This window comes from Panthera onca, chromosome B2 (genome assembly GCF_046562875.1).
Source record: "Panthera onca isolate mPanOnc1 chromosome B2, mPanOnc1 haplotype 2, whole genome shotgun sequence".
In the NCBI taxonomy this organism is placed as follows: domain Eukaryota; kingdom Metazoa; phylum Chordata; class Mammalia; order Carnivora; family Felidae; genus Panthera; species Panthera onca.
Window position 1 is genome coordinate 99,067,937 of NC_138343.1, and position 13,449 is coordinate 99,081,385.

Here is a 13,449-nt window from a genome sequence, read left to right on the forward strand (position 1 = left end):
TAGCCCTCTCCCCACTTCCAGGAGCCCCCAAGAACACCCATTGACTGCCTGAAAGGCGGCAAGACCTAACCCTTTTAAATCCCTTGGAGTGAGGAGGATGTTTCCTGTGAAGGGCACTGATGCTCACACAATCCACCTGGCACTTATCACCTGTCCCAGGGATCCTGCCCCCTACCAGGCTGTCAGCTCCCCAGTACACAGCGTGGTGTCCAGAGGACAGACCTGTCGGATGAATAAATAAGTAAATTCATAGATGACATTGATAAGTTCTGCTCTTTGGTTTCTCGTGCTTGGCAGAACTAGGAAAACTTCTATATTAGTAACTTCAAATTTAGGAACTAAGTAGAAAATTCAGTGTCGGCTAGCTACACAAACTAATGAAAATGTGTGATGGGTTTCAAACCCAAAAGTAAACATTTAAAACTCTAACACAAGGGGCGTCAGGGTGGCTCAGTCGGTTAAGCCTCTAACTCTTGCTTTCAGCTCCTATCATGATCTCAGGGTTTGTGGGATAGAGCCCCGCATCGAGCTTTGTGCTGACCGCTGGGAGCCTGGAGCCTGCTTCAGATTCTGTGTCTCCTTCTCTCTCCACCCCTCCCCTGCTCACGCTCTGTCTCTGTCTCTCTCTCTCTCTCTCAAATATAAAATAAAACATTAAAAAATATTTAAAAATCTAACACTAGGGGCACCTGGGTGGCTGAGTCGGTTAAGCATCCAACTCTTGATTTCAGCTCAGGTCATGATCTCAGGGTTTGTGGGATCAAGCCCCATGTGGGGCTGTGTGCTGACAGTGGGCAACCTGTTTGGGATTCTCTCTCTGCCTCTCCCCTGTTCGTGCTCACTCTTTCTCAAACCAAATAAATTAACTTGAAGAAAAAAAATCCCCTATAGAACAAAAACTTCCTCTGGCCTCTTCTTACTGCCCCACAGCAAAAGTAAAGAGCTGGATCTAGTCCATAACTGACTTAAAAGCTCTTCTCTTGCAAAACCAAAGTTTGCATCGAAGATCCAGAGCAAAAAAGCTATGTATCTACCGCCACAATGAAACAGGGAGCAAGCTCGACCCAGCTGCACAAATCCCACAACCGCCCTTAGGAAACTGCCTAAGGCTTTTCGCAGCTCAGATCGTCCATGTAATTCAGTCTTCAAGTTCCTTCCTCCCTCTGCAGCTCACCTAAGCTCGGGACACAACCGGGCGACCACCTCTTAGGAGCGACCTGCACTTGTCCTTGCAACTACAGAACACCACAAACACCTGGAGAGGCAGGTGTGCATCTATCTGTACGTCTCCCACAGCTTCTGAACACGTCACAGGGGTAGATAACATATTTTCGGAGTGAATGGTCTTAGTAGTACATTAGAAACTAAACTCAGTTGCCGCCGCTCAAAAACAGTGGCTCAGGCAAAGGCAAAAAATAAGCCGCCTTTGACAGCCGGTCTCTCTGTTTCACTGAAATGGAAAACAGACACCTCTGGAGGAAATGCCTCCCTGCCACAGACTCTGGACCCTGTGATAAAGTCCATGCTTTCAGGCCGGATCAGTCTGTACATCTGTTACTCTACTCTTTTTTTTTTTTTTTCCAAGACTTTATCAAGCACTTTTCAAGGTCAAATAAGAGACAACGATCCACAAAAGAGCCACATGGGGGGAGCCCTGGGTTAGTGTCCCCACTTTACAACGGAGATTAACTGCTTTGAGCGGGATGAGTAAGTGACAGCTCAGGGACTAGAAGCAAGGTCTTCAGGAGCCAAGACTCCTCTCCTGCAGCCTCCCTCCCCCACTACCCCCCTCCCTGCCTGACTCCTGGAGTCTAGCAACGCTTGGGCAGCAACTGTGAAATGGCTGAAGAGCATTTAAAGTACCCTACACTGGTTTTCCTTGAGTTGTCACTTCAGGATACTGATACTACATCTAATTTTGAAAGTGTCTGGGATATAAATGGCACAAGCAGTGAGGCCCAAGCGTCACGGGATTAGGACAATCTGCCATTACTTTCCTCACTCTATAATATATAATCTCTCTAATCACTCAGGCCCAATTCCACTCCTATCCCCGGATGTCTTGAAGCTACTGAAGCATTTATCACCCAAAACTTGAGCTGAAATGCCCACCAGCCCCAGCCCATCTCCGGAGATAAAAACTCGTTCAAAAATTTCCCAGCGTAGGAATTTCAACTAGAAGCACCTGTCAGCAAGAGGACTTCTGGGAAGGGTGATGACAGGAAAAATCCAAGACAGTAGAGAATATAAAACCATGTATATTTATCTTAGAGACATTTTTATATTTAGGGGATGTCCCAGTTTCTTGAGAATTTATATCTCCATTACAATTAAGAAACTATATTGTAACGCTCTAAAACTCCAGGTTGCCAAAAGCGTCCCTATGTCACACCCTGCCCCACTTGGTTCTCCTGCCATTTGCTGCCCTGTCCTAGGAATTCTGTGTCATTTCTCAAACCGGCACATAGAATGGGTTTGAAATCAAGCCGGACTCTGCAAACTTGTTGGCTTGCCCAAAAAGAGAAAAAAAAGGTTTTTTTTTTCTTTTCTTAAAACGACTTCTCTCATAATTCCTGCTGAGCTCTAATAAACAAACACAGAAGTGTCATCAGAGCACTTTAATGAGAAGGGATGATATCTATGTGTGAAAATGTAAAAGCAAGCTTTTCTGAGGATAATATCAAATGCAGGCAGCCTATGTGAAAATAACCAGGAGTTAAGGCTAGACAGACAAATATAGGTTTCTCATATTTCTCTCATGTTTGGTCTGAATTTGGTTGACCCTAGGAGTCATGCTTCAAGATGTCACAGCAAAATCTGGATCCACTTTAACCCGCTATACTAAAATGAAAGAAGCATGACAACGAAATTATCGTTGCATTTAAGTGATTTTACTGCCTGAAATGCCTAAATTAAGGACTTTTGAAGGTAGAAAGACAGCAGAAGATCTCTAAGCCATATTAAGTTTTAAAAGGAAAACAAATTACAAAGAAGAATAAGCAGTGAATGATCTCTTTATCTGCACAAATGTCTGGAAATGCACAGAAAGAGATCTAAAAGGGTACAAGCCAGACGTAATAGATGTTACCTCTCAAAGACAGTTCTGAGGGGATGGGCTTCCAGGAAGGAAGCAAGCAAGGAGCAGAAGCGGGGAAAGAAGAAGGGACTAAATTCTTCTGACTGTTTGCATTATTTTGAAAGAAAATATACACTTGTGTTCCAGTATATAAACCCTAAAAGAGACCATAGTAATAAGGTTGGCAGTATTGTTCTTGGTAGAGAACGGACAATGAAAACACACTAAAAACATGGTAGAAATGTCACTTCATTGCTACACTTACATATAATTTAACTACTTACCCATGAGGAAGAGGTTTAAATATTCATTTCCTCCTAAGTTAACAGAATTCAAGGAGAAGAAGTAGAATCCCAAACACCCAGTGAACCAAACCAGCCAAATAGTAAGGGTCCTTGTTCCAACATTCCAGTCATAAAATAGATCTAACAGGTTGTGCTTCTTAACTTCGAGGGGTTCATTACCAATGGGACCATTTAGATCCAGTGACAACAGTTCTGACAGCTTACAGGAGCGTGCCCTATTCCACTTGGCAATTGTATCAACTACTTTTTGTGCTTCTTCACATCTTCCCTCTGAGAGAAGCCAAAAAGGTGTCTCTGGGAGTATCCAACAGCACAGGACAAAGGGGATAGTCACTGTGGAGAGGACCATCTGATAGATCCACCAGGTCCTGACAAAGTAGCCTGTCAAAGCCACCACCATTGTTCCAACTGCAAAAAAGGAATGCATCTGGATGCATGCCCACGTCCGAGACTTCATGCCAATAAATTCCGTCACATAGACAAACACCACCACGAGATAGCCACTTCCAGACTGAAAAACAAAGCAGGGAGGGTGGTCCAGATTTAAGGTCATATTTATAACTGCTAAGGGGTCTGATCTCTCTGTAAATCACACATAGGCAAGAAAGAAAATGACAAAAATTGTTTTCTGAAAGCCATACCACATTTATAAAATGGTGTTTCATCCAATCCATCCTTCTTCTTCAAATGGGTTTTTTCATTCTTCCCCCACCCCTGCTTCCCCAAATGGCCAAACTTGAGAGGTTAAGTATGAGATAAACGAGTGGATATGTACAATACATGTTAGACCCTACCTCTTGTTTCATGTAAGTATTCCTCTACAGTGTGAATTTATTTCCCAGTTAATGTAAATGTGAATGTGCATACCAGTTTACCTATATACAAGAGGCCCTTATTATTAAATCCAAAATTGTTAAATGGGGACAAAAAATTATGGCAACTGATGGGAAGAAAAAGATTTGACTGAAACTTTTTTTTAACAGGCAACAAAAGAAAAGAGTAAGCAAATTGGACTTCATGAAAATTAAAAACATCTGTGCATCAAAGGATGCTACCGACAGAGTGAAAAGGCAATGTATGGAATGACATATTTGCAAATTATATATCTGATAAGAAATTAATACCCAGAATATATAGAAGACTCCCAAAACTCAACAGGAAAACAAACAATCCAATTCAAAATGAGCAAAGGATATGAATTGTTCCAAAAAGATATATGAATGGCCAATAAGCACATGAAAAGATGCTCAACATCACTAACCATTAGGGAAATGCAAATCAAAATCACAATGAGATACCACCCCGTAACCATCAGGATGGTTACTATAAAAAAAAAAAACAAAAAACAAAAAAAACAAAAAAAACAAAAACAAAACAGAAAATAACAAGTGTTGACAAAGATATGGAGAAATCAGAAACCTTGTGCACTTTTTGGTGGGAATGTAAAATGATACAGCTGCTGTGGGAAACAGCATGGGGATTCCCCCCCAAAAACTAAAAATAGATTACCATATGATCCAGCAGCCCTACCTTGGATACATGCCCAAAATAACTGGAAGCAAGATCTCAAAGAAATATGTGCACACCCATGTTGGTAACAGCATTATTCACAATGGCTAAAATGTAGAAGCAAGCCAAGCATCCATCGACAGATGAATAGATAAGCAAAATGTGGTATATACAATAGAATATCATTCAGCCTCAAAAAGGAAGGAAATTCTGACACAGGCTACAACATGCATGAACTTTAAGGACATTATATTAAGTAAAATAAGCCAATCACAAAAAGATAAAATACTGTATGATTCCACTTATATAAGGTACCTAGTATAGTCGAAATCATGTAGATTTCATGGATGTAGAATGGTGGTCACCAGGGGCTGGGTGGAAGAGGAAATGACTTACTGTTTAATGGGTATAAGAGTTTCAATTTTTGCAAAATGAAAAGAGTTCTGGAGATGGATAGTGGTTTTGATTGTACCACAACATGAATATACTTAATATGACCCTAAATGTATACCTAAAAATGATTAAGATAGGAAATTTTATGTTATGTGCACTGTTGGTGGGAATGGGAAACTACAATTTTAAAAATCAGGGAAAGTTATTTTGAAATTAAGCCTATCTTTATCAAAAATTAAGACTATAATAATATTATGTGGTCATTCTTGGAGTAAACAAAGAACAAATCAAATGATGGATTTTTTTTTTGTGGGAGGCATGACGAAAGGATTAGAATTTTTCCTACAGGATTATTTCACATTTGACTTTTATAACACAAATCATAAAGTTAATTTTTGCAAAATTATTCGAAAGCCAAAGGCATCTCCTAATCCTTTGATATTCAAATCATACTCTTTTGAAGGCTCATCATGTCATTATCCTGTGGACGTCAGTTTCTTCATAAGTTAACTTGTCTATCTCAGCCACATCCCAACTGGCCAAGGGATTTGGGTAGGATTCAGTTTTCCCCCATCGTTTTCAAAGACATTTTGTAATCAAACATCCTTTGTAAGACCTGCAATTTCACCTTGCATCAGAGAGTCACAAAGAGGCTAACTAACCTACAAGCAATTTCCTGTGACAGGATGACAATAGTAGTAAGTAGGGGTGTGCTTAGTGGGGCCTCCGCATTAAAGTTCAGTTTAATATTTTTGTGACAACAGCCTTCATTTCTCCATACAGCCTCATAATTGCAACACTCAGACGATGAACCCTGATAATGAGGACTCCCACATCCAAGAGTCTCGTTGTTTGGTAAATGTTTGCTGCTGTTACGGTACCCAAACAAAGATTGTGATCATTGTAAAATACTATAAATTTCTCCATTAAGTTAAGCAGTAACATCAGTCCATGACAAGTTTTTTTTTCCATATTAATTCTTGAGTCCACTCCCACTTCCTATTGGTTACTTCTGTCATTGGGTTCAGACAATCTGTACACAACTGCCTATATTATCCCCAAAGACTGCTTGGATCCCTTCACACCTGTCACCTCCACTAGTAACACTCTGTTCTTCACATCTACCCCCACAGAGCAGCCAGAATGGTCACTTCACCACACCTGAACCCCTTCAGGAGATTCTCACAGCCCTTAAGAAGTCAAGCAAACTCTTGATCACCTTCTAAGCCTCTGCCTAACCATCTCCCTCCCCTTCAGCCTCATCAAGGTATTTCACCTCCTCTCTACTCTCCAGACGTCTGGACCTTTCATTCCTTCTCAACTTGGGGCCTTCTCACTTGCTGCGTCTACCTGGAACATTCTTCTCTTACCGGTCCCTCAGAACTAAAAAGCCCTGACTCTCCAGACTCTCCACCGCTCTCCCTGCCCCACCCCAACTTAAACCACTCCATTGTCGAGCCTCCATTGTCAACATTGTATTTTTGAAGATGGCCCCTCAGTGTCTTGCCTTCCCACCACACTGTAGGGTTACTGAAATGGCCCGGTCTGCTTACTTAGCATTACATTCTGTGGGCAGATCAATAAATGTGGTGAGTAAATTGGTCTGTCTGCATCTTCCCTACTCAGAATTCAACCACAACAACATTTCGTGTGAAAATCAAAGACAAGAGCCGCAGAAACTTAAGGTCACATTTTACAAATGCATTCAATGAGTGGCTTGTTTTCTCAGCTCTGAAAACAAACACTTTATTTGCAAGACTGAAATAGCTATTTTCAGAACGTCCTCCAAAAGAGGACCTTCACCCTCTCCCATACCTGTGCCTCTGGAACCATCAGTCCCACCAAAAGGCCTCTTATCAAATCTCATCAGTTACAGGGCCATTTCCTCTTACTCTGCCCTCAGTGGAGACAGACTGCTGTTGTTACCTTTTGTATTAAACACTCTTTACGTTCCTAAATATATATATAATTACTTTTTTTAAAGGTGCTACACCTCCCATTCTCCTAAATGTTTCTCTTTTTATGCATCGTCCCTACCCTTGGCCATCTGTGTGGCTTCCTAGGAACGCTTTCCAGCCATCAGTGAAGACACCGAAACTGAACACAGCACCTTGCTCCGTGAGGGGCTGCAGTGACCTCTTCTGAGACCAAAGTCCTTGGCTTCTCGCTGGACCCTTGGCTCATATACCCTGGTGAGAGGGGATGCACCCCCACCTCTGTGTTCAGCAAGGCCACATGTTCCTCCCACAGACGGTAACTTCACACCATTATCCTTGACCAGTGACCTCCAAATAGAGTCGCTGCTGCTGTCATTTGGCAGCTGGGGAACCTGTCTGGAAGCCTCACCAAGTGTGGGGACGCTTCCTCACTGGCTGGTCCACTTCCTATAATAGTCGCTACCAGAAGGAAGGCCTGTTTCGTGACAGCTGCCATACTGTGGAAGTTTTCTTTAATCTCGTTGAATCCTGATCACAACCAGTTATCAATACCAGTGAAGCAGGTATTATTTTCTACAGTTTATAGATTAGCAACTACGGCTCAAAGAGGACAACATGTTTGCCCAAATAAGACAAAGCGGATATTCAAACTATACGTCCCTGTTCCTCCTAACAGAAAAGCCAAATGCCTCTGGTTTTCATTCCTACTGTGCATTACACAAACGACTTTGTTTACACCTTAAATGTCTGTTTGGCCCATGTGTGCAGGCCCTGACCAGGCCCATAAAATTGCTCAGAAATAAAATAATGCCTTAGTAGTCATGGAATGTGGGTCATGTGCCAGGCATGGAGTCAAACAAAAAGGTTCTGCCTAGTAAGCAACCATTTTTCATTTTAATGAGTTTCATTCAAACACAGAGCACTACTATTCTGCAGAAACACTTCTCAGTGGAATGAACAAAGATCAGCCCTGGATCTCTCTCACCACATTCTAAAGGACCCACACTCAGAGAGAGTAAGGTTTAATATGAAAATACTGCAGTAGAATTAGAGGTTTAAGAAAAGCGCCCCCCACAACTCACCATAGCGAGAAGAAAGCGTGCAATCATGAAGCTGTAATAATCGAATGAGAACGCCGCTGCAAGGCCAAATAAAAATATGCCAGTGCTTGTGGCCCACAAGACAAATCGTCTTCCTATCCTGAAAAATAAGAAGCACACAGCAGAAGCAGCAAGGTATGGTTATCAGAGTTTAAACATCCACTCCAGTTCATGAAAGTGAGCGTGATCTATGTGTTCAATAGCTTCTGTATTGATTGTTGTCATCCATCCATTCATTTGGGGGAAATCACGAGTTAACGCAGGATTTCTTCAAGAGGCCGGTCTTCAGTGGGGAAGCCTCTACCTAAGCCGCTCATATACATACATGATCACCCTGGGTGATGCCCAGAGGACCTCCTAACCCCGGATTGGCGAGGGAGAGTGGGGAGGATGTGTCCTTTCGCTCAGAGGACTTCTGCTCTCGGATCTGTCGGATCATCTTCCGTGTCAGGCTGGCTGTGCCCACAGGGGTAAGTCAGCTCTTGCCAGGCCCCTCTAAAAACAGAGCTCTTGCCACATTCTGCTCCTAAGAATAAGGTGCTTACCTGCCCTATTATTTTCATAATTGGGAGGGGCATTTCTTTGTCTAAAAAGCAAACAAATCATATTCCCGACAGGTTTTTAAAAATTGAGATATACTTCACATAAAATCCAATCTTTTAAAGTATATAATTCAGTGGCTTTTAGTATGTTCAAAAAGTTGTGCAACTCTCATTACTAATTCCAGGACATTTTCATCACTCCAAAAAGAAACTCTGCACCCAGGAACCATCATTCTGCCCTCTCTGCTCCCTCCAGTCCCTGACAACCACCAACCTACTTTCTTTCTCTGCAGAGTTGCCTGTTCTGGACATTTTACATTAACAGAGTCATACAATAGGTGACCTGCTGTGTCCAGCTGCTCTTACTTAGCATTGTGTCCTCAAGTTTCGTCTGTGATGTAGCATGTCTCAGTACTTCGTTCCTTTTTGTGTCTAAATAATCCTTTATGGCTGTATCACATTTTGTTTATCTATTCGTCAGCTGATGGACAGTTGGGACTGTTTCCACTTTTTGGCAATTGGGCATAATGCTGCCACGACCGTTTGTGAGCAAGATTTTGTGTGAACTTGTTTTTCCTTGGGTGTATACCTAGGAGTGGAGTTTCTGGATCATATGACAACTCTTTGTTTAACATTTGAGGAAGTGCCAAACTGTTTTCCAAAGTGGCGGCCCTATTTTTACACTCCTACCAACAATGTATAAGGGGACCAATTTCCCCACATCCTCAACAACACTTGTCTATTATTGTCTGTCTTTTTTTTTTTTTAAGTGAGAGAGAGAGAATGCGGGTGAGCAGGGGAGAGGAGCAGTGGGGAGAAAGGGAGAGAGAGAGAGAGAGAGTATCCTAAGCAGGCTCCACATTGTGGAGCCTGATTTGGGACTTGATCCCACAACCCTGGGATCATGACCTGAGCTGAAATCAAGAGTCAGACACTCAACTGACTGAGACACCCAGGTGCCCCGTTGTCTTTTTGATTACAGCCATCCTAGTGCGTGTGCAAGGATATCGCATCGTGGTTTTGATTGACATTTTCCTTAATGATTAATGATGTTGAGCATTTTTATATGTGCTTGTTGGCCATTTGCATATATTCTTTAAAGAAACATCTGTTGGGGCGCCTGGATGGCTCAGTCGGTTGCGCATTCGACTTCGGCTCAGGTCATGATCTCGCGGTCTGTGAGTTCGAGCCCCGCATCGGGTTCTGTGCTGACAGCTCAGAGCCTGGAGCTTGCTTCGGATTCTGTGTCTCCCTCTCTCTCTGCCCCTCCCCCGCTCATACTCTGTCTCTCTCTGTCTCAAAAATAAATAAAAACATTAAATTAAAAAAAAAATATCTATCCAAATCCTTTGCCCATTCTTAAACTGGGTTATTTGTCTTTTTATTGTTGAGTTGTAAGAGTTCTTTATATACTTGGAATACTGGACTCCTATTAGATACATGATTTACAAATATTTTCTCCCTGACAGATAATTTTAAGGCAAAAGAATATAGTCCTGAGATTCCAACCAACACGTTTGCCTAGTAGAACAGAGGATATGTAAGCAAATAAACACTGTCCTCTGTACACGCTCAGCCTTCTCTGCTCCCCCCACACACTAGTAGGGATGGTTGGTCCTACACGTGCATGTGCTTCAATCTCATCTGAGCCCTGAATGCCGTTTCAAACCTTTTACCCGTCCCCAATCAACTTCCTCGACCACCCACAATGTCTCCACCACCCATCTCCTGCAGAGAACAGAGACCATCAAAGAGAAAGCCCCACAACCTCCTATTCTGCCCACTTGTCAACACAACCTGAATCTGTGTTCAGCTTTCTCTTCTTCTCTCCTCTCCAGGGACACACACACTTTTCTCTCCAAATACCATTTTGCAATCTTTGAACTGGATCATGCCTCTTCCCACCTCCTCTGAGAACTTATTCTAACAATTACTTTTTTTTCCCTCTATGTTTCTCTCTCCTCTGACTCTTCCCTTTCAGTTTAACTCTTTTCCAACCAAAGACAAGAACCGCTGGATCCCATCACTCCTTCGGCCTCATTGCACCTTGCATTTCCTCCACTGATGGCATCTCTGAAAGGAATATCTACTTCCTCAACTCCTACATTTCCTTAGCCATGACCATCAGGTTGCAACTGGCTTTTCTGAGATTAGCTCTCCAGTCACCAGGGACCTCCAGGTTGCCTCTCTCAGTCCTTATTTGCTTACCTTCTCTAGTGCCACTGGCCACACCCACTCCTGAGGGACTGCTCTCCATCAGCTTGTAGAACCCCACTCTCCAGGTTTGGCTCATATCACCCTGGTGGCCTACCTGTCTCCATGCTGGCATTTCCTAAAGTCCACCAAATTATGTCAGTTTCGAAATGCCTTCTCAGGCGCCTGGGTGGCTCAGTCATTAAGCATCTGACTTCAGCTCAGATCACGATTCAGTCTGGATTGGGTGAGCTCGTGCCCCGCTTCAGGTGAGCACGAGCCCCGCTTCGGGTGAACCCTGCTTCGGATGGGCCCTGCTTCTCTCTCTCTCTCTCCCCCTCTGCCCCTCCTGGGCTTCCTTCTCTCTCTCTCTGCCCCTTGCTCATTTGTGCTCTCTCTCTCTCTCTCTCTCAAAATACATACATACATACATACCTCCTCAATATGTGTCCATCCTTCCCTCTCTGCCCCTCCTGCTTTCATTCAGACCTTCACCATTTTCTACAGCCCTCATCCTCAGGGCCTCCCACCCAGTCCTCCTAACATCACACCAGTGTACCCCCCACACTGCCCAGAAATAAAACAATCCCAGATGCGGTTTTGCATCACTTGGTTTATCCATCCTATGCTTCTGCCAAACTGACCTCCTCACAATTCCCTGAATGTGCCAGGCTCTCTCAAGACATGAAGTTGTTCCTTCTCCCTTAGAAAGCCTTCCCCATTGTGTGTTTAAAAGCCAGGTCAAAGGTGCAGCCTTTTCTGACCATCCTCTGGGGTCTCGTGGCAGAAAGGAAGAGACAATACAATATAGTAGTTAGGTGCCCCGGCCTGGTTTCAAATCCCAGCTCCGCTGCTTTACTTTCCAAGTTGACCTTCTGTCCTTCCTTTTCCGCACTGGTATTTAAAATAGGGCCAATGATGTTTACCTCACAGACTTTTTTAAGTAATTACATGAGATAATACACAAGACATTTAAAATAGCTCATAGTGAATGGTCCATAAAAGTGAGCTATTTTTTTTTCATTATTTTAGAGAGAGAGAGAGAGAGCAAGTAGGGCAGAGAGACAGAGAGAATCCCAACCAGGCAGCACAGAGCCCAAGGTGGAGCTCGACCCCACCACCCCAGGATCATGACCTGAGCCAAACCAAGAGTCAGATGCTCAACTCTTGTGGTTTTGATTCACATTTAGTGCTGTTGAGCATCTTTCCATGTGTCTGTTGGCCATCTGCCTGTCTTCTCTGGGAAAACATCTATTCATATCTTCTGTTCATTTTTTAATCAGATTGGAGGGTTTTTTCTGGTGTTGAGTTGCCTAAGTTCTTTATACCCTTTGGATATTATTCCCTCATTGGATATATCATTAGCAAATATCTTCTTCCTTTTGTTGATGGTTTCCTTTGTTGCACAAAAGCTCTTTATTTTGGTGTAGTCCTCATAGTTTATTTTTGCTTTTGTTTCCCTTGCCTGAGGAGACATTTCTAGAAAAATGTTGCTTAGGCCAATGTCAATGAGATTACTGTCAATGTGTTCTTCTAGGAGTTTTATGGTTTTAGGTCTCATATTCAGGTTTTTAATCCATTTTGAGTTTATTTTTGTGTACGATGTAAGAAAATGGTCCAGTTCCATTCTTGTCCAGTTTTCCCAGCACGATTTATTGAATAGATTGTCTTTTACCTATTTTAGATTCTTGCCTCCTTTGCTATAGATTAATTGACCATATAAGTGTGACTTTATTTCTGGGCTCTGTAATGGCATTTTTTAATTTTTATATTTGTTACTAGTAGATATAAACATAATTAATTTATATATATTGATAACCTATCCAGCAACATCATTAAATGCTCATTAATTCCAATAATTCTTCTGCTGGATTTTCTTCATACAGAATTGTAATGGCTAAAAATAATGACTTTTTTGTCTTCTTTCTTTCCATTTATGCCTTCCCCCTCCCCCCACCCCTGCTTCTCCCTCTCTCTTTTATTTCTCTGTTTTGCTTTACAGTAATAGGATATCCAGTATAATACTAAGCAGAAGCAGTGTTTCATACATCCTTATGTATTCCTGATTCCAAGGGAAAGCTTTCAATATTTCACAGTTAAGATGTTCATGGTAGATCTCTTTGTAGACACCTGTAATTGGGTTAAGGACATTCTTCCACTTTTAGTTTTTATCATGAATGGATTTTGAAATTTATCAAATGTTTTTCCTGTATTCATTAAGTGGATAATAGGAATTTTGTCTTCTAATCTATTAATGTGGTAAATTCCACTAATTATTATTTTTTTAATGTTTATTTATGAGAGAGAGCATGCAAGCAGGGGACGGGCAGAGAGAGAGGGAGAGAGAGAATCCCAAGCAGGACACCGAGCTTGATCCCACAAACCGTGAGATCA

General features: G+C 42.3%; 1 protein-coding gene across 1 annotated transcript in view; it reads right to left on the bottom strand.

Moving 5' to 3' along the window:
- Window positions 1-13,449, bottom strand: part of SLC22A16 (solute carrier family 22 member 16) — a 40,205-nt gene that overhangs the window by 11,305 nt on the left and 15,451 nt on the right. The window contains exons 3-4 of the mRNA XM_060616390.2: window positions 8,303-8,420; window positions 3,361-3,892 (exon numbers count right to left, since the gene is read on the bottom strand). Coding sequence (XP_060472373.1) covers window positions 3,361-3,892; window positions 8,303-8,420 — 650 coding nt within the window. The remainder of the gene's footprint in view (window positions 1-3,360; window positions 3,893-8,302; window positions 8,421-13,449) is intronic.